General features: G+C 31.6%; 1 protein-coding gene across 2 annotated transcripts in view; it reads right to left on the reverse strand.

Annotated features, from left to right (window-relative positions):
- LOC136043788 (uncharacterized) overlaps nucleotides 1–21,270 on the reverse strand; it is a 98,013-nt gene that overhangs the window by 9,722 nt on the left and 67,021 nt on the right. For both annotated transcript variants that reach the window (XM_065728704.1, XM_065728703.1), the window contains exon 2: nucleotides 7,302–7,554. In XM_065728704.1, the coding sequence (XP_065584776.1) occupies nucleotides 7,302–7,554 (253 nt within the window). The remainder of the gene's footprint in view (nucleotides 1–7,301; nucleotides 7,555–21,270) is intronic.

A 21,270-nucleotide genomic window follows, 5' to 3' on the forward strand; every position in this document is an offset into this window, starting at 1 on the left:
AGTGATGCAAAGGTTCTGTTTTCTGCTCTCTCTCCAAAGGCGTATAGTCAAATTTTGAGAAAGCCTTTTTCTTCTGCATAATTGAAAGGTCCAACAGCTATGCCTCTTGGGAGCAAAAAAACCGAATAGTGCTTGCTAAAACGTCTATATGTTATGCATGTAGAATTTGCTATTATGAAACAGAGCTAGGTTTGGTCCTAAGAAATAAAGAAGTCAAGGATAATAAGTTAAAGCTTTCAGGGAGCCATGTGGAGGATACTGAGCTAAAAAAAAAAAAAAAAAACTGTGTGCATGCAAGTGTCAAAAAGGTGTACCCAAGGAATGGTTAGCGTATTAATTTAAAACTTGTCGAACTTTCAAAACTTGTCACTTGGGATGACAAACCAACCAAAAGGCTATATACCAGCAAGAACTACTACTACTCTAACAACTACTAATGCTAATACCACTCTAGATGTTCTTCCTTCTGGTACTGCAACCACTATTGCGATTACTGCTACAAAGGGAAGAATGTTACGTTGAAATTTTCATTGATGATGAAGAGTAAGTTAAACTAACCGCAAGGTAAAATGTGCTGCTACTAAAACTTTTATTGCACTTACTATAACTTCTAATGTGGCTAATAGCCCTAAAAATACTACTGCTACTGCTAATACTACTACTACTACTATTACCAATGCTACTACTACTACTACTACTAAGAATACTACTACTACTGCTGCTATTACTACTACTACCAATGCTACTACTGTTACTAATATTACTACTGTTAGTGCTACTACTGCTACTATTTCTAAATCTACCACTATTAATACTACTAATAATATTACAGCTATTACTACTACTACTACTACTACTACTACTACTACTACTAATACTATGACTACTACTACCACTACTGCTCTAACAACTATTAATATTAATATCACTGTATGTGCTCCTCCTTCTACTACTACTACCACTATTGCGATTAATAGTATTAAGATTAAAAATGTTAAGGTGAAATTTTCAGTGAATGATGAAGAGGAAGTTCAATGTGCTGCATCAACAGTTAAATGTGGAGTGCCTATAGTGTTCTTAGCACTAGTAGTTATTATAGTAATAGTAGTAGTTTTTGTAGCACTAGTTGTAGCAGTCGTAGTACCGTGGTAGTAGCAGCAGTAGTGGCAGCAGTAGTAGTAGTATTAGTAGTATTAGTAGTATTAGTAGTAGTAGTAGTAGTAGTAGCAGCAGTAGTAGTGTTAGTAGTTGTAGTCAGCCTCTATTTACTTATTGCCACTTTTCTTATCTTTATTAAGAAAACAAGTATTAGTAGTAGTAGTAGTAGCAAAAAATTTACCTTTATTTACTGATTACCGCTTTGCTTATTTTCATTCAGACAACAAGGACGAAAAATTAATATTTTTTTAAATAAAGTTGTTTTCTTAAACTAAAACAAAACGATAGTTTCAGTTAAATACAACATAAGATTTACTTTTTAGTGAAATGGTAAGTTAAGATGCGCATAAATTCTTGTTTGTGTGCGAGTTGGAAGGACCAAGTGACTTCTGCTTTAATCAAAGACGAAAAAATCAACAAACTTTATATTCAATGTAATAATTATCTTCACCTACCAGGTACTCTGAATGTTTTAAAAATATCAATTACTAATATACTGCTAATCAAACATTTGACTGAACATACAAATTTTGTCAAAAAGTGTACATTAAAACCTAAAATTAATTTTTTAGGAGAAAACTTGTGAATATCATTGGTAGCTTAGTAGGACTGCACATGTAAATAAAAGAGTGCGCTTGTTTTACCAGGTCACTTTGTATGGGGGATATTATCGTAAAAGCCTAGCTTTTTGAATGATTCAAGTTGATATTGAAAATCTCAGTGCCCTGTTTCAGCAACAGTAGTGATTAGAGGGCATGAATCCCCCCGCCCCGACTATTTTTTAGAAAATAGCGAAAATTTATAATAGACAATACCCATTTGAGTCTTTGGAAAAGGGTTGTGAATTACACAAGCTGCCTTTTTTAGTATATAAAATTTTTATTCAGAAAAGGGAATTTCTTATCCTCAGCATGTCCCAAAAGACTGAGGTTGTTAAAACGAGTTCTCAAGAAATCTTGACTGGCATATTGAAGAAATTTAAAACACACTATGTATATGCACGTTGTCAATAGGATGTCTTGGCAATATCTTACGAACGGCTGAGGGTATTAATTTGAAAGATTTGCGGATGTGATTAGGAAGATATTAAACGTATCCAAATACACTTTATATCCATGGCTCGCAAAAGGACAGCAGGAATGGCTAGGCGTATTGAATTCACACTTACTCTGTACGCTTAAGAAGAACTTGAACTGAATTGAAAGGCATCATATGCTAAGCATATTAAGTTGAAACTTTCAAAATCTGTTCACGGGGGTATAGAAAAGCAGTAAGTATATCAAATCTTCGAATATTCCCTTTTTACATTATCTCAGGAACACCTAGATGTATTAAATACAAACGTTAAATGTGTATTGTGAGGACATTCTATAAAAAAACATACATTCATCTTGGTTGTTTTAAACACAAATTGGGACCTTTTCGAATTGAATAAAAATTTAGTGTGTGAATTAGGGCTGGGTTGCATGAAGGGCACATTAAAGTTTTATCTACAACGTTTCAGAAACAGTTAAGGGTATAAAGTAGGACTTTTGGGGTATGTTAAGGGAGATCTTGCGTTAAATCAAAATGAAATGTATGTTTACTAATTAAACTTGAAACTTCCATGGTTTTTTGACAGAGATAATGAACTAAATAAAGGTACAATATACAAATACATGGTGTCAAGAAAGTAAATTTAAACATTTTCAAGAATGGTTGAATATATTAAATTAAAACTCTTAGGATATGAGGAGAGTATATTCAACTCAATTTAAATTAAGTGTGTGAACCTAGGTTGATAATTTAAATATAAATTAAAAGACAGTATGAGTACCCAACGTTATAGAGATCAGCAATTACATAGGGACAGCTATGGGTATAGCTTTGAGATCATGTTGAAAGACACTACTTGAATTTCGGTTGTAAGAAGATTGATTTGTAATAACCCAGGACCCACTGAAGAGATAAGAATGAAACTTTTAGGGATATTGAATTATGCATTATTTGTATCTTATCTGTAAAATAGCATACCTGTAATATCTCAGACAAGTCTAAGGCTTGTCTTAACAGCTTACTGGACGTAGCTAAAAACTTTAAGGGATACTATGGGGAAAATCTAGAGAACTAAATGTTCGACGCTGGAGACCAAGGAGAGCTTCATAAGCTCAAAAACACTAGATAAAAAATAACTTAATTGATTCCTGGTGCAGAACATAAATGGATATATGTTTTCTGGAAACAGATCTTAAGAACCTGGAAAATTTCTAGATACATCCAAAATAGTTGCCTAAATTTAAACTGGATCATCAAATAAAGACAATGAAGTTCTTATCAACTTGATTACGTAGATAAGCCCGATATAATCTATTACACATTTTATGTGTAATTACAATTTTGATTTATTATATGATAAGAATTTAAATGAAGGATTAGTATACAAATAAACCCTATTTTTGCTCTAATTACGGAAGAAAATCCAATTCTTTAGACATTTGAAGTTTTGGGCAAATACAAAATCAGAATTAAAACTTTTAGTGTATACAGTATCCACAAATGTTCCTTGTTCTCTTGTTCCTCTAGCAAGGACAAATATTCTAGGACAAATATGCTATGCAAGTACAAGGACAAACAATTATACTTGCTCTCAGTAAGTTCCTCTAATAATTAATCTAGCTATACACTTTAGAAGCTCTTTTAGATATATATAATTCTTTGGAATATTCATATGTCAAACTGCAAGCAAATACAATAATGAATCAATAATTCTACCCGAGATTAGTCTAAAGAAACCCCTTTACACGCATCAATCTGTAGTTTTCAGATATAAAAGACTTACCTTAGACCTGAGTTTGTCCAGGACCAAGTGTGACACGTGGCCTCACTTTTAGTGACAGTTCAGCAATATAGAAATCTTGCTCGTACTTTTATTAGAGAGTAATTTGAAGGTGGTCCTCTTTTTGCCCCCCTCCCCCTCGTGTTGTCACACTAGACAGCATTCGAAAGATGGTCTCGGGGCATTCAAAGGAAATGACCAGTATATTTCCTTCATTTGTCCTGATTTAGTAAAACAGTTACTATTGGTTGACCTGTTTAACTGTGTACCAGTATGATCATGTCCCTGTTTTGCCACTAAATACTAAGAATTCTTCAAAGGCAGACATTTTCAAATGCTAGGAAATTTTGTTTTTCAGCTAAACATTCAGCTTCCAGCATTCAATTGCATAAAAAAGAGTGGACACAACATTGCTATTCAACAGAAGGAGCTTTAGAAGCAAAGAATATTTTTTGCTTCCCTACGCAAGTTTAAGTTTTTTTAATGCTGAAGCTGCTTTTCTAAATATTTCATTATCTCATTGACTATTCCTCTATCATATTTGATCCAATATCCAAGATATTTCAACTCCTTTATTTGTTCGACTACTTTGTCGTTGCATTTAAGGATCAAAGGTGAGCTTACCATGCTCTTTAATTTACCAACGTTTACTACTAGTCCCACTGCCTCTGCCTTGTTAATATGGTATCTAGTAGTATTTCCTGCTGTTGCTTTGCATCCTTTAGTAGTATTAAATAAAAAAAAATAGCTTAAAGAAAGAAGCGACATTGAAACTGAAAAGGAGTAGAAATTATTCTGCATATGAAAGAGGATTGTCCCCTCCTCAATACCCCACTCTTCACGGTAAAGCTTGATTCTTTCTCAAAACTCTACTGTTTATAACAATTAAAATAAACTTTAGCGTAAATAGCAGTGTTGAGGAGGAGACATCCCCTTTCAAATACGGAATCTGTCTTATTGAATCCCACTGCACGGCCTTTTTCAAGCCTTTTGACAGCTACTTTAACCTCTACAGCGCAAAAAGTTTTAATACTTACATCAGTTTATAAAAGCATGATATCAGTTACATTGATATCTTTAAAGTTGTCTCAGTAAACCCAACTAAAGTCTACTTGGCAAAAGAAAGTCGACCAGATAGTTGATCTGTATAAATTGATTTCTTAAATCTTCTTTTAGTTTTATTTTAAAAAAAAAACAATCAGAAATCTGTTTTATAATTCAGCAAAAAATGCACGGGTTTGAATTAAAAAGCAATTAATACGAAATTTTAATATAATAGCTTCACAATGTGAAGTTTTTAAAAAATAGTAAAGAGCAACACTAAGCCAAAGACGAGAAGAAAAAAATCTGAATGATTATTCAATCTTAAAATGAGCCAAGTTACTATCAATGGGTAAATGGGACACAAAAGTAGCAGAAGCTCCGATGAAAAGTTAAATTAAAGTTAAAAAAAAAATACTACAAACAAGAGTAGATTGAGCACCCCCAAGCCATTGAAAGGCCCTTTAAATACATTAAAAAAATTGATTTATGCAGTTTTATCATTATCAGTAAATCAAAAATTACCAATACTTTCAATAATGACAACCAATATATTTTAATTTGTCCATTAGAATTCATTAGTTTTTGTTTTAGTTGCCTTGAATATTGTGCTGATTTCATTTTTTTTTACGCATATTATGACGAAGAAGAGCAGACCAATCAAAATGCAAAATTTATTTCAGCAAAACTCTATTAACCTTATTGCTCTATTACCATTTCTAATACTTTTTGTTCGTTCAAAATTTTAATTACCCTTTAGTTTAAGAGATTTTTTCATTTATTTATTAATGATTGTTTACTCTCTTGAAACAATAGTTTTATTATTGGACTTATTTTTGCGCGTCTTTTCTTTAATATAGTTGTTAATTTTTCGTTGAAAGACTTTTGATGTAGAATAATTTGTTAATTCGTCACTTCAGACGACCGAAAATTGAACGTATACCTAACAATAAAGTATACAAAGAAAAGTAAAGAGCCATGCCAAGTTCCAAGAAAAGAAGAAAAAAAGGTCTTACAATGATTGAGACTTTGGACGAATTGACAGTAACATAAATATTTAAATAAAAGAAACAAAGATGTTAAAATGAGTAGTCATACAGAACTTAACGGTAATAGATACTACTAAAGACACAAAAATTAGTCCTAACACAAACGAAAGATCTTAAAGGAAAAAAAACAGCACAATAAAACATAAATCAAACAGAAATTGAATTGCAATTAAGCTTATTGGTGTGGCCACAAAGTTGTTTGTGGAGAAAGTTACTTGACGGAAAACTAAATATATAATAAAGTAAGTTTCTTCTGTGATAGGATCCTTGAATACCCGAGGCCACTGAAACTTCCAGCCATATATGATCATGAAAAAAAAAATCAATTTGCCTTTATTAGTGCTTTTCTTAACTACAAATATTACAGTAATTTTCTCTTGTTTTTTTTTTCATCCTTTGACCAGTGAAATAATGCTGTCTAATATACATATGGTTTTAAACATGCACAAAAGACAGAACAGTCATTCAAAGGGTTTGAAAGAGGGGAGCAAGTCCCTTCATATTTTAAACCCTCAACATGTTTTTGACCCAGTTCTTCGTTTTGTTGCTCTTGACTTTACGACAACAGAAACAAACTTTTACAAAAAAAATTAGTTTTAGTAAGTTTAAACTTACGGTTTTCGATAAGGTGAAAAAAGAACAGTGTAAGCCACAATCTCATATATCATCTTTATTTTCCAACGTTTCTCCTTTTAATTCCAGAAGGATAACAGAAAATTGTCACTTGCTTAGCAATCAACAGCTCTTACAAATTACTTTGTTAGAACCAATATTAGTCCGTCTGACTTAGAGAATTTAAATTATCATAATTGATATGATCCATCTAGTTCTGCATAACTGCAATTTTATGTATGTATCAAAGATTTTAGAATCACCATTAAATTTTTTTTACAATTAAAGTGATATCAACAGTATTTTCGTAGAAAAATCTTAGCTACCCACTAATCTATTTTTTCTAAAACACATTTGTTTTAAGAAAACTTTGGTAGACTTAGGTAATATTGATTAAACTTGCCCTGTTGAAACTTCGGATTTGGCTTTTGCCATAAGACTAAATGAATAGGTTTTACTTTGGATTACAAGATCATGAAAATTTAACTTTTTAAACCACTTTTAAATCAGCTCCAAGCAGATATTTTATTATCTTGACAAACAAATGAAAAGTTTTATCTTTACGCGATAAACTATAAAAGCCCTATATTAAATAATTAATTTAATATCGTTAAAATTGAACTTACTTATTCTGTTAATCCCATTGATTTTAAATTGAACCGGGGTAGCAATGAAGTCTTCGATTGTTGGGTGTTCTTCAATGCTTATGCAAGCTTGAACTCCATAAGCTTTCCGATGTGCAAGTTTCATTTCAGTAAAAAATTTATCATCTGATTCAATAAGCACACCAGTCCAATTAAGAAACCTTTCCATGTGAAGTGTTCTTGAGTGTTTGACTCCATCTAATGCTCCGCATTCTAAAAATGTCCTCTGACCTCTCTATAAAAATTAGAATATTAAAAATATATTTTTATATCTTGAAGACTTTTAAATGGTTTATGTCCATTAGGATCTTACAAAGAAAAATCAATTGAAAAAGATATAAATTTATCATGTCAAATCATCTTTAAATTTGAAGCAATATTAATTATTGTAAGAAAATAAAACTTCACATATTTTTTTTAATGTACAAACTTAACTGTTTAATTAAAATGTATTTCATTTAACTGTATTCAGCATACTCTTTATTTCAACCTTATACCATTTACAAAGAATACGAAAAATTATAACTATTCCTTTAAGAAAAAGAAAAACATTTATCATTACAAAATAAACAACAAATTTTTGATAGAAAATTAAGTTTTAGTATTTTTATATATATAGAATAGCAAATTAAGTTTTAGTATTTTAAAAGGATATTTTTTCAGTGTTTTTACCTATAACTATGAATTAAGCGAATACAGAAATCAGATATGGTGCCTCTGCCATTTTAAGTTTATGTAAATAATTTGTTTATATGGGAGACAATTAACACGTTTATGTCACCTTAGACTTTCCTATACAGATAATAATAATCTGTATACAATTTCTTGAGGAATCGCAAGGAGCTGGCTTATCTGAGACATGAGTGTTTTTAGTTAGCGTTCGCAGATAGAAGATAGGTAAAAGCTTTATTGGGATCACAAGTTTAAATGACATTGAGGAATCTGGGTAAGTGTGTTGATAAATGGCTGAAACATCGTGAATATTATATAATTTTGTATTTATAAATAATTTTGTGAATATTCGTACGTAAGTACGTTCTTCTTTTTAATTCATTTGTATTTTCTTGATTTGTTATGTTTATGTTCTTTTATTTCTTATGGCCCGATGGATTTTTTGGAAACACATAAATACTTTCATACAGCCCTTTTTTTGAATTCTACAAAGGTCATACCATCAATTAAGGAATATTTATTAGATTATTTTGGAGAAAAAATAAAATCTCAAAATTTCGTTTTTTACTAATTTAAGGTTTACAATTTAAGGTCAGTTAAAGAAAAGACGCTAGAGGGAGTGGGTTGCTAGAAACTTACTTTTTTTTAATAGGAGACCATAGCTTCAATTTTCGAATTGAGTGGGTTGCCAAAGAAATTTGTACTACCTTTCTCATTTGAGAAGTACGAAAAACTCAATTCGAATAACAGCACATATTTGTCACACAGCTCTTTGCTTGGACAATACTAGGTTGCCGCTTCTTATTAGATCTATACTCGCCTGCACATCAATTTATATTAGAAGTTGTAAACTCGATAAATTGAACATTTTGGGGATTCCCATTAAGAACTAAACATTTTGAGGCACATATAATTTTCTATACTTTTTACCTAGCTACAGTTAGTTTATTCTTCTAATTACATAATAAACTAATTGGGACGAACAAAAGTCCTAGGAAATTCAGGAGCTTTTTTCCAGCCGACTTCGAATAAGGTGCAAATTGAAATATCAAAGAGTCCATTCAAACACTTCACACTATTTAGAAATACTCTGTTTTGTTATATTTCTTATGTTTCTTCTTTCTATTGGCTCACTTTTTTTAAATTAGTGTAGTTCAAGTCAGTCTTTTATGAGAGAGATTTTGGTGACATTTTGGGTTAACACAATTGAGTAACAAGTATTTTCGTACTATGCAAGCTTATGTTTTCTTTATCCTTTGATTCGGTTGGTGAAGTAATTAGATTTTTAGTGCAGTAATATGGTTTTCAATTCAGGCCTTCATAGTGCTATTTATTGATATAGAGAATGTCAATGATCAAACTCAGCCAGATTAATGGGAGATTGATTCTCACTGTAATTTTTCGCTTGATTTTACACATGTGTAAGTTACCCCTTTCATCCAGCCTTAAAAGGTTAAACCAAGGAACTGGCCTCAAATCTGCCGGCTATATTTTCGTTTTTTGGTGATAGAAGATTACAAACTTTTTCTCCAAAATAATCGCCTTTCTCCGAAACAATTTATAAGTAGGGAACGTGTTAAAACCAAAATCGACCCAATAGGTATTCCTAAATAAACAATAGAATCTGTTTATGGTAATAGGTCGGGTTTTGATTTACCAGCACCGATTTTACAATAATACTGATTTTAGCAGCTCATGCATGTCATTTTCAAACAATATGCCATAATTAGGTAATAAAAGTAAGTAGGCAATAAGCCTTTAGAAATAACACAAAGTGACTAATATTACTCCAACAAGTTTAAAATTCCTGTGCATAACTACTCTGTAATAACAGACGAGTAAAATATTGAGAACGAGCCTCTATGTTCACTCACACCTCCTTGTATCTCAATGGTTTCTGATAGATATTTTAAGCCATTCCCGTAAAATTAAAGATAAAATGTTTTGAAAATCCACTAATACAAAGCTTTTAGGTAGAAATCCAGATATACAGTTCTTTTTGAAAAATTGTAGATGTCTTTTCTTAAACTTTAATGACGACTTTAATAAATTTAATATTCAAATCCTTCAATTCTTTGTTATTTTCCTATAATACTTGAAAGATTCATCTTTAACGTGAGCTGTTTACAAGATGTTTTAGTTTTGTTTTGTCAAACCTATCACTAGGATCCACAAAGGTTTGATTTTGTGACCCCGAATGATATCTCAATGATATCTCTACTTGCCCTTAAATCTCTAAAACACTCTTGAAATAATCAATTAGATACTAAGAAGCCTTCTTATGATATTGTAAACATACTTTTGTGAAACTTGGGTCCAACAAGCTGTCAAAATATCTCAAAAAAAGTTCTGTATTATTTCAAAAAGTTCTTATGTGCAAAAATTTCTCAAAAGCCTCAATGTTCACACATACCCCCTTACAATCTCAAATGTTTCGGATCAATATCCCAGGCCATTCCAGTAATATTATAGATAAAATGTTTTGAAAACCTCCCAACACAGAGCTTTTTGGTAGATATCCAGATATATAGTTACTTTTTGCAAAATTGTAGATATTTTTTTGAAATTTAAAGAGAACTGAATTAAATTTAATATTCCAATCCTGCTGTTCTTTTTTATTTTCCTAAGCAATCCAAAAGATATAACTCTAATATATGATCTATTTACAAGATTTTGTAGGTTTGTTTTGTCAATCTTATCACCAGGATCCACAAAATCCTTTTGTGATTTTGTTAATCCCAAATAATTTCTCATGATATTTTCACTGCCCATACATCTCTAAAACACTCATTGAAATATCCAAGGAGATACTAGGAACCTTTCATATGATTTTACAAACATAATTTTTGTTTATAACTCGGGAGAAAACTTTTCGTTTGATTTTCTATCACCTAATTCTTAACTGAACATATAAAGTAACAAATTTTCCAATGGCTTGGAGGCAAAATAGGCTTGGCCTCTTCCCCCTCCACCTGTGTAAACTTTTATTTAAAGTCAAAACTACATCCTCTTTTTTTCACCAATAGTGTGTAAATTTTGAATTAAATTCTAAAGTAACTTCTAAATCATTTAGATTTGCTATTTCTATGAAATTAATATATACAATTTCTTTAGATATACCTTTCGCCCTTTTCAGACTGAAATGTGATGTCTTTTTAATAATCCTACAAGCAAACACTGGAGCCATTTGGTTTAATTTGAAAAATTTGGTGCAAATATCATTTTTTAACTCAGTCAGTTACCATGATAGTATTTAGATAATAACCCTGGCTAAAGTCTTAGAACCTTGACCTTAACAACTTTTCTTAAAAGCTCCAAGCTAATAAAATACAAAGACTAGTTAAGATCAGCTTTTATATCGGATTCATCTGTGAACAAGTGGTGAGTTATATTCTTAAGGCCCCCAGGTTCTGGAAATTTTGAGTCACTGTCAATCTCGGACTGAACATTTATTGAACTTGTAGATGTCTCTACAAAGATTCTAATATCAGAGGTGTACGTCGGTGTAAGTGGCAAAATAAAGTACATTACGAAGCCTAAATGCCCTCTAGTCCCACTGAGCTATAAAAAAGCAGTAGAGGCATCAACTGTCGATAAAATTAGCTTCGGCTAAGATATTCCAGATACCTGTTTCACAGAATGTAAGTAGTATACTGTTAATAGTTACTGATTTCTTAATAGTTACTATTTCTATACTGTTGCCTTCTGTCCCGTTCCTCACATCAACAAATGCAAGCTGACCAATAATTGAATAGCTTTTTAGGAGTTCTAGAGTTATTTCAATATTTTCCAAAGACATATCGATTAATTATTTCGATCGTTTGAAATTTTGGGGTGTCTCTTATGCATATATACATGTATTTCATTTTTTAAAACCATTTATAAATATTTCTTATATAAATTAAAACTTAGGTATCAGAATTCAACTTAATTTCCTGGAATCTGTATATATAAGTAGATCATGCAATCAGTAAATTCAATTAATCACGAATTGATAAACCTTAGTTTCGCTTTACTACTTAGTCTCGTAACGAGTGCTGCCGTGCCAATACATAAATAGCTTATTTTTCCTTCTCTACATTATATCATGATGAGTACTGTTGACACCATATAGAAATTGCTTAGTTTCACTACCTCCTATAACTTTTAATGAAATTATCAGATAGTAGTACAACTTGAATTATTTCATAGTAATCAAAAACTGTTTGAAGGAGTACTAAGTATCATACTTTTAGACAGCACATAGATTCCATAAAAGGTAAGTGTTTTATATATCATATATGATCCTACATTCCCTTGCTTTTGAGAAGCTAGTGATATTCATTGATATAATATTCAATTTTCTTAGCATGAGACTAGATACATACTTTTATTATACAATTTGCCTAGATCCAGGATTAAATTCACCCCTCAATCCGGCCTCTTTTCAGGTCCTCTATAGTTCCTTATTAACCCTCAATTGTCCATATTCCCCCAGGGAATCCTATTCTACAAGGAGGCACAGCTTTCCAAACTCGTCACGACTCCTTGACCTCCATAGTCATTGGTCTTTTTCACTATTTGTGTATTTAAGTTAAAACATCACCTCCCTCTTAAGAAGCTTTGACTGTTGACGGTCATATCGTCAAATATTTTTCGTATGGTGACTAATGAAATAAATCAATAATACAATTTCATCCCCTCTTTGACCAGTCATGATCCTAACAGTCCATTCAAGGGGTTTCTAGTTTGCCATTGGCCTCAATTTTCTATGACTTTCTTTATCTAAAACAGCGATAGTGAACTTCCGACAACTGCTACATACACTTTTACTGTTTCGATAAGGGTGGATTAAATATTGACTCAGAAAACCACCCTTGAGCAAGAAATGATATTTACTGGCGACTTTGATTGGGATAAAAGCCTTCTGAGTCCCAATACACCTGAATATATGCTTTCTGGGCTACGAAATTCTAACCCTAGACCCATATCCCTAATTATCAAGTGAATAGGATGGATCAATGAAGTCAACGAAAGTGGTGCGTTTTTATCCCTAAGTTATTTATGCTCAATTTTAAGCTCTACAACGTAGCCCGAGCCACTTGAATGCTTATAGTGCAATCTTTGTGGACCCTCCCTTGAATTTTCTCATTAAGGGCAACATCTTGACCTGCTCATTTGATACATAAACCTCAATAATTGGCAAAATAATTGGTCTTTTGAAAGAGTTCTTATTGCAATAAAAATTTACATAAAATGTGATCAGTCAATGTGTTGACTGGAAGTAAAACATTTCATCTCCACTCATATGATTTTGAGGGTGGATTTTTTAGGTGGGTTGATAATATAGTCAATAAATTGAATCATTTTAATGGGCGGCAGAAAAGGTCATCTGTTTTAAATATTGAAATAATAAATTAAAATATCGTAAAATTCCAAATGCTTCTTGTTTTGATAGTGGGAGGGGGAGAGGTGAAGCAAATGCTAAAATTCAATTAGGATTCAAAGGTTTGTAAGGTTTTAAAATATTATTTTCGACACTCGTTCATAATGCTTCAAATACGCCTGTCTAATTGTAGCACACAAAACTTTTTTCAGAATAGCTAAAAAATCCACTTTGACTATTCAGCAATTATAGGACCTGAGAGGGAGTTTCCTTGAGTAGATTTTAAAGGAATAGCAAAAAGAATTCTGATGAATCTAAAAGAAATAACTGTTTGTGAGTGGGCTAAGGAAGACTTTTATATTTAGTCTGAGTTTAAGTTTCAGTTTATAAGACCTAGTAGGGAAAAGAATTGAGAAGCTCACATTTTAGAAGATTTTATCTTTCTATTCAGTCAATCAGGTCGGTAGCTACAAACAAAAGAGGATTTTGAAAACTATATAATTAACAATAACTGTATTAACTGTATAATAGTATTCCGTAATTAACAATATACTGTGCTTTACCTCGTTTCAAAATTCGAAATAATTAAAGTAGTTGCATTTTTATTAAGTTTCAAATTTTAATGTGTTTTCAATATTTTTAATCATTTTAACAATGACAATAATTTTGAAATTTAATAATGACAGGAAATCTCTTTAACCACACCATGAAAACTTTCACCTGGAAAATTCCCTTGGAAAAATTTCTTCTCCACATAAAGAATTCTCTCTTTAGAAAATTCATCTTCTCACAAAAATAACCCTCCTTCCTAAGTTTCTGCCTAGTTTCTCATAATAGTACTGTATATGAATATTTGGTCAATTATTTAACTTACATAAACTTTTTTCAAGCATGGTTGTACAGTTATTTAGGATGACAGTGAATTTGAGACAAAAGGGACGAAAAGATAAAAAAGTTTTTTTTTTAAATTTAGTTAATATTCGTCATTCGAGACCGCTAAGCACTGGGTATGAATTCTTTACAACTCCGACAAAAAGCAGCAATCAATTCACCATTCTTTCATATTGCTGATATAGGTCTATTCCGATGTTATGAGAACACATTTCGGTGACCATACTATTTTTATCAAACGCGATTATCAAGATTTCATTGTGGATTGAAATTAAAACACCATTGGAGGCCTAATGGCTATTTGTCTTTGGAAACAATTTCTGGTGATAAAAATATCCTGAGTGATCAAAATATTCAGAATATAGTTCTCCAAAGTAATATGGTAACCTTTGATTACGAAGCTAAACTTGTAGAAGGGTACCACCCATCCATTTGAAAACTTGTTAAATAACATGAAGCGGTTGCAGGCACTTTTGATCAGTCCAAGGACACCAGTCTAATACGGTGAAATATGCTCAGATTATTGAGGAATTGGGCTGGAAGGAGGTGCTCTGTTACATCCTGGTAACCACTTGTTAAAACAGCAAATAAGTTGATTTCGTCATGCAATTTAAACACTAAAAAACAATACTTTCTACCGATTTACATACACAATTCCAACTTTAAATTTCATACTAACGCGTGTGGCAAAACTATACATATGTGAAGTTGGCAGTGTGTTGTATAAAATCATTTACAAATCATCCGAAAAGATGATTTTGAACATATTTATTTTTAAATATATTGAAAACAGGAAAGAACGGTTTACCAAAAGCCTGTTTTAGATTCTTTTATATTCTTCTCAACATCCCTTAATAAATCTAGTCAAGTGGAAACAAGTCATGGTTCTTTTGGTTTCACCTTCCTTAAGCAAAGTTTTCAAGATGATTAAATGTGTTATTTACTAAAACTTAAAGGCATGTACCAATACGAATGTCACAGTTGCAACACAACCTTTAAACAAGAAAAACTATCGTCCAATAACTGACCGATCAAATGATTCTGGGAATAATTATTTTAAATTGTACCTGGCAAGTAACATATTAACATTTTTAAACATTGTTTTTAATAGCACGGATAAAATTTACAAAAAATTTGAATTTTATTTGGAGTGTTATTTTTCTAATTCTCATTTGGTGATGAATCAAACAGTTCGTGGTAACGAACTGTGTTAAGGAGCGACCCGGCTCAATAGTAACCAAAACTCAAAATAATTGAACTTTGATATAAATAGCTACATCAAAAGAATCGCATTTTAATGTTGATTTTAAATATATAAGTTTGATCAAGTTTAGTCTTACCCATCAAAAGTTACGAACCTGAGAAAATTTGCCTTATTTAGGAAAATAGGGTGAAACACCCCATAAAAGTCGTAGGATCTTAAAGAAAATGACACCATCCGATGCAGCGTATCATAGAACCTTATTGTAGAATTTTCAAGCTCCTGTCTACAAAAATGTGGAATTTCGTATTTTTTGTCAGAAGACAAATCACGAGTGCGTGTTTATTTATTTTTTTTTCTTTTCCCCAGGGGTCATTGTATTGACCAAGTGGTCCTACAATGTCGCAAAAGGGCTTATTTTAACGGAAATGAAAAGTTCTAATGCCCTTTTTATGTGACCAAAAAAATTGGAGAGCATCTAGGCCCCCTCCCACGTTCATTTTTTCCAAAATCAACGGATCAAAATTTTGAGATAGCCATTTTGTTCAGCATAGTCGAAAACCATAATAACTATGTCTTTGGGGATGACTTACTTCCCCACAATCCCTGGGGGAGGGGCTGCAAGTTACAAACTTTGACCAGTGTTTACATATAGTAATGGTTATTGGGAAGTGTACAGACGTTTTCAGGGGGATTTTATTTTGTTTGGGGGTGGGGATAAGGGGGGGGGCTATTCTGGAGGATCTTTCCTTGGAGGAATCTGTCATGATGAGGGAAGAAAAATTCAATGACAAGGGCTCAGGATTCTCTAGCATTACTATAAGAAAACAATGAAAAGTAAACATGAAAACGTTTTTTTCAAATGAAAGGAAGAAGTAGCATTGAAACTTAAAACGAACGGAGATTATTACGCATATGAGGGGTTCTAAAAATACTTTAGCATAAAGAGCGAGGTATTTAGGAGGAGATAAATACCTTGCTCTTTATGCTAAAGTATTTTTAGTAATTTCAACTATTTATTCTACGGCCTTTCTGATTCAAGGGTCATTCTTAAAGAAGTGGGACAAAATTTACGATTTATTGTAAAGAGCGAGGTATTAACGAGGCCCCCTCGTATACATAATAAAAATATAAGGTTATGAAAGTTTGTTACGTAAGTTAATTCTTAAGTTACGTATAGGTTTTACTAATAAAAACGATCATTAAAAATTATAAGTTCTAGTTGCCTTTTTAAGTAACCGAAAAATTGGAGGGCAACTAGGCCTCCTTCTCCATCCCTTATTTCTCAAAATCGTCTGATCAAAACTAAGAGAAACCCATTTAGCCAAAAAAAGAATTAATATACAAATTTTATTTTAATAATTTATGTGCGGAGGGCCAAAACAAAACATGCATTAATTCAAAAACGTTAAGAAATTAAATAAAAAAATATTTTTTTTTAACTGAAAGTAAGGAGCGACATTAAAACTTAGAACGAACAGAAATTACTCCGTATATGAAATGAGTTGTCCCCTCCACAATCCCTCGCTCTTTACGCTAAGGTTTGACTCTTTGCCACAATTCTACTTTTTAAGACAATTAAAAGCTTTAGCGTAAAGAGCGTGGGATTGCGGAGGGGACAACTCATTTCATATACGGAGTAATTTCTGTTCGTTTTAAGTTTTAATGTCGCTCCTTACTTTCAGCTAAAAAAATTAGTTTTTTTTTATTTAATTTAACACTTAAAATAAAAAAAAAAGAAAATAGGGTTGATAATGGATGTAGATGAACATCTATTTTACCAAAGATTAATGTGGATTAAATGTTTTTATGGGAGCCATATTCAGGAGACTAACCAACCTGAATTACCGGCAAAAATTTGAATGCAGATTTCCTGCATATGAACTGTTTCTACCGTCACCTATGTCTAATTAAGCTTTTCCATTTGGTAATTAAAATAGGTTGACAATTCCAATTTGATGTTTTTAATAATATGCGGCTGTCAAGGAGAATGGATCTCAGGAAAAGTCTTTTGAAGTTCTGGAGTGAAATTCCCGTATAACTCCATGACTTGGTGAACAAAATTTTTCCTCGCATAAGCAGAGAAGTTTTTAAGGTCTTTTTGAGTCTCTTTAATTTATATTAGTAGAAGATGGGCTTAAGCAGTAGACAACTTCAAAATTTATTTCCTATTTCCAACCAAAAAAATCATTATTGCACAACATGTCCTTTTAAAATAGATATTTTCGAATGAATATAAATTCGCAAACATTTAAAAAATGTTATTGATCTCCAATTTGATCAAAAACTAGGATAAAAATTCTTAAAGATACTCTTGTGAAGAACTTCTAGGGAACCAAATAAAAAAACAAATTAAAAGTCATTTAGTATCAGTCTTTGGTAAAACTTTTAAGGGTTCTTACAATCGCAGTCATTGTAACGTTGTTTGCAATTTGAAAAAAAATGTGCTGGAACTATTGTCCATCCAAATTTTACATCTTCACCAACATACACTTTATGGCGTTCATACAGAGAAGAAAAAGAAACATTCTTTATTTTTCTGTATCAGTCATTAAAATATAAGCTTGATTTGTTTTTTTCCTTAATAAATTGCCTTGATTAATGTTATGTCAGTTCTGGATGGTCCTACATCATTGGAACACTGCTCCTGCTATTTATGACATTTATGATAAAAATACTCATGGTTATCAGACCGGGTCCTGGTTTTTTGTGACTCCTGGTTATCAGAGATATTAAAGAAATTTTATTGCACTAAATATATAATGCTTATTTTAGCTGAGATGAAGGTAAAAGCTGTCTATAAGTCAGTGTCTTTGATTTTTCCTCGCTTTTAGTGATGATCTATATTGCGCTTTCAAATCTATACTGCTTTAGTTCTATCAAATTAAATACCATGAATTTGAATTTTTTTTTCAAATAATTTCTTAATGAAATTGGAAAATAGAAGAAAAATTCTCTTGGTGATAAATTCGAATCAGTGTAATTTCAAAGATTTTAAAAAGGGTAATTATTTATGGTCCGGGTCCAATATTGTGTGCGCCGACAACCTGCTACTTTCAAATTGGAACAAGTTTATTTTAGCTTTATGTGTGAAACGTATTTCAATGATGTTTTGCAATTATGGTTAATTTTTAAACATTGACTGAAGCAAATATTTAGTTTTCAGTCCCAAATCATGAGCTCTTTTGTTTCCTCAATAGTTCTTGTTGTTGTGAGTTTGCGGTCTTTAGGGATTAGTATTTGTTTTACACTCCCTTTTTTGTGACTCCTGGTTCTCAGAGATATTAAAGAAATTTGATTGTAACAAATCTATATTGCTTATTTTAACTGAGATGAAGGTTTAAGCTGTCTATGAGTCTGTGTCTTTGATTTTCCCTCCCTTTTAGTGCAATTATAACGCTTGCTCTTTTGTTAAAGTGAGCTACGAAAAATGTTTTTATTTTGCTGGATTTCAGTCAAAATACAGTAGAGTATTTCAGTGTAGTTGCATATTTTTTTTCATTTTTACCATATACTTTCCAATGAAGAATAAAAAACGGCTTTAGTAGACATAATAACTCTGAAAAAAACTAAAAAAAAATACAGAATTGTTTGCCATCCAATATAACTTCAAACATGCACTTTGGAAAGCAATACTAAAATTATGATATCGACAATGAAGTCGTTAATTTCAATTCAAAGCTCCGTTCAAATCTAACCAATGTCAAAGCACAAAATTTTAGATGCATCTTATCAATTAACAAATTAACCTCCATCAATTTTCGGTTCCCTGGCAGTAAACAAAAGGGAAGAAATAGTCTAAAACTAAAGTCTCTTCTCTGAGTGGGTGGAAGGTTCTTTACACTTTGACTAGCAGGCTATTTCAGGAGCCGTAAACAGTTTAACTTAGTAGTACAGAAAAAGGGGAACCCACTAAGCCCTAATAGTTGACTTCATTAGACCTAACTCTTTCACCAGAAAAAGCTTTTGAGTACAATCTCAGCAATTAGAGTACCAATGATCAAAAACTACTTTAATTCAAAATTTTCTTTGCTGGGTTGAAAGGCAAAAACATTATCGAAATAGGCTGATACACATTATTGTAATTGGCAAAAAATATAATACAAGATAACCATTGCGATACACCAACAACGTTATAACCACCATCATCAACAACAACAACAAATAGAAGAAGATACAATTTCAACGCTTGCCAAAGTTTTCTAAAAGTAGTATTTATTGCCAAAGTCTAGTGAGCAAGGTCAAACACCTATAGAATGTACCGTAGAAAACTAACAAGTTAAAATATATGGTAAAAGGGTGTAAATTTTAATTCAGGGGGCACTTGCAATCTTTTTAATTTAATTAAGAGTTTTGTTAAGGATTGTGAAAGACCACCACCATTTGACAATCCGCTTCACCTCTTATAGTAATTAGACTCTATAAAGGTAAAGGTAAAGGTAAAGGATACGGCATTAGACTTTACAGTCCCTACCGGCGGTGCTGATCTCCGTTTCATGGCCCTTCAGCCAGGAAGTGCAATGGGGGGTTGGGGGCCAGCCATCCTGTGCTTTCGCACAAAAAAAAATTAGACTCTATAACCATTACAAAAAACTCATATTGCCTTGAAAAATATTTAAAAGGCGTAATGAACCATGTAACAAATCGCAATTGAGTGTAAAAAAAATGACGGAGATTTTAAATCAATATTGGAAAATACTAGTATGTCTAACAGCAGTAGTGTAATTAGTAACCACAATTATGATGATGTTATAAACAATTTAAACCCGACACTGGTAGATAGGGACAATGAAAAATGTCTTCAAATGAAACTACACTCAAAACCAGTGTGAAAATGGGCATTGGGCATATCAGAACGATTTAGTGTTCAAAACGGTAGATTTATTAAAACGTATCTATGAAAATATCTGAGAAGTGGAAAATATAAGGTCCTCAAGGAAACTGGCTCAAGTGATGGCAATATAAAAGTACCCTGAAAAATAATATATTCAGAATAAAGTATGTTAAACTATTAAACAAATTACAAAACTTGTAGGAGTCACTGCTAAAACCTACACTTTCCCCATTGTAAATTATGCAAGCTTGTCTTTTGACTTCAGACGAGATTCAAAGCCATGACAATGGATTAAAAAAGTACATTTTCCTTGCATTTAGAAAATTAGGAAATTAGAAATTTACTTGCAATATACCAAAACAAGCTTTGCTTACGGTTTGCTATTTTTTACTAAGAAATAAAAAATTGTTAGTATATGATACTTATAAATATGCAAATTTAGATTACAATGAAAAAAACATGGCTAAATTCATTCAAAATTTGATGTAAGTAACATGTCCTACTTGTTTTCCCTAGAATGTTATTTCCCCTAGAATATGTTGTCCCTCAATTTCTCTAAAATGTTACGGAATTTAATATTGAATTGTGTTGAATTATACAATCACTAGAATGCAGAATTTTTACTTTTCAAGAGATGATATAAAAACTGAAAATTTTATTTGGTAAGAAAATGTACTTATATTATTAGATTTGCAGATTCTGGCAAAGACAGCAAAAGTTGAAATTATCATGAGCCAGATAAGATTAATTTCACTCATTAGTTTCTATAAATGATGCTTCATATTTGGATAAACTTTTTGAGTTGACACTTCCTAAAAGAGTGAAAAAACTAAATTTTAGGTCTCAGAAACTATTTAGAGAAGTAATTATTGAAATAAATTCACATGATTTATTGAGTTTTAACTCTCACTGAAAGGTAAAGAACAATATCGGAGTTTGAAATAGACAATTTTATACTTTGAAGAAGGCATAAACTCAATATTTCTAA

Source organism: Artemia franciscana, unplaced genomic scaffold (genome assembly GCF_032884065.1).
Source record: "Artemia franciscana unplaced genomic scaffold, ASM3288406v1 Scaffold_999, whole genome shotgun sequence".
Classification (NCBI taxonomy): domain Eukaryota; kingdom Metazoa; phylum Arthropoda; class Branchiopoda; order Anostraca; family Artemiidae; genus Artemia; species Artemia franciscana.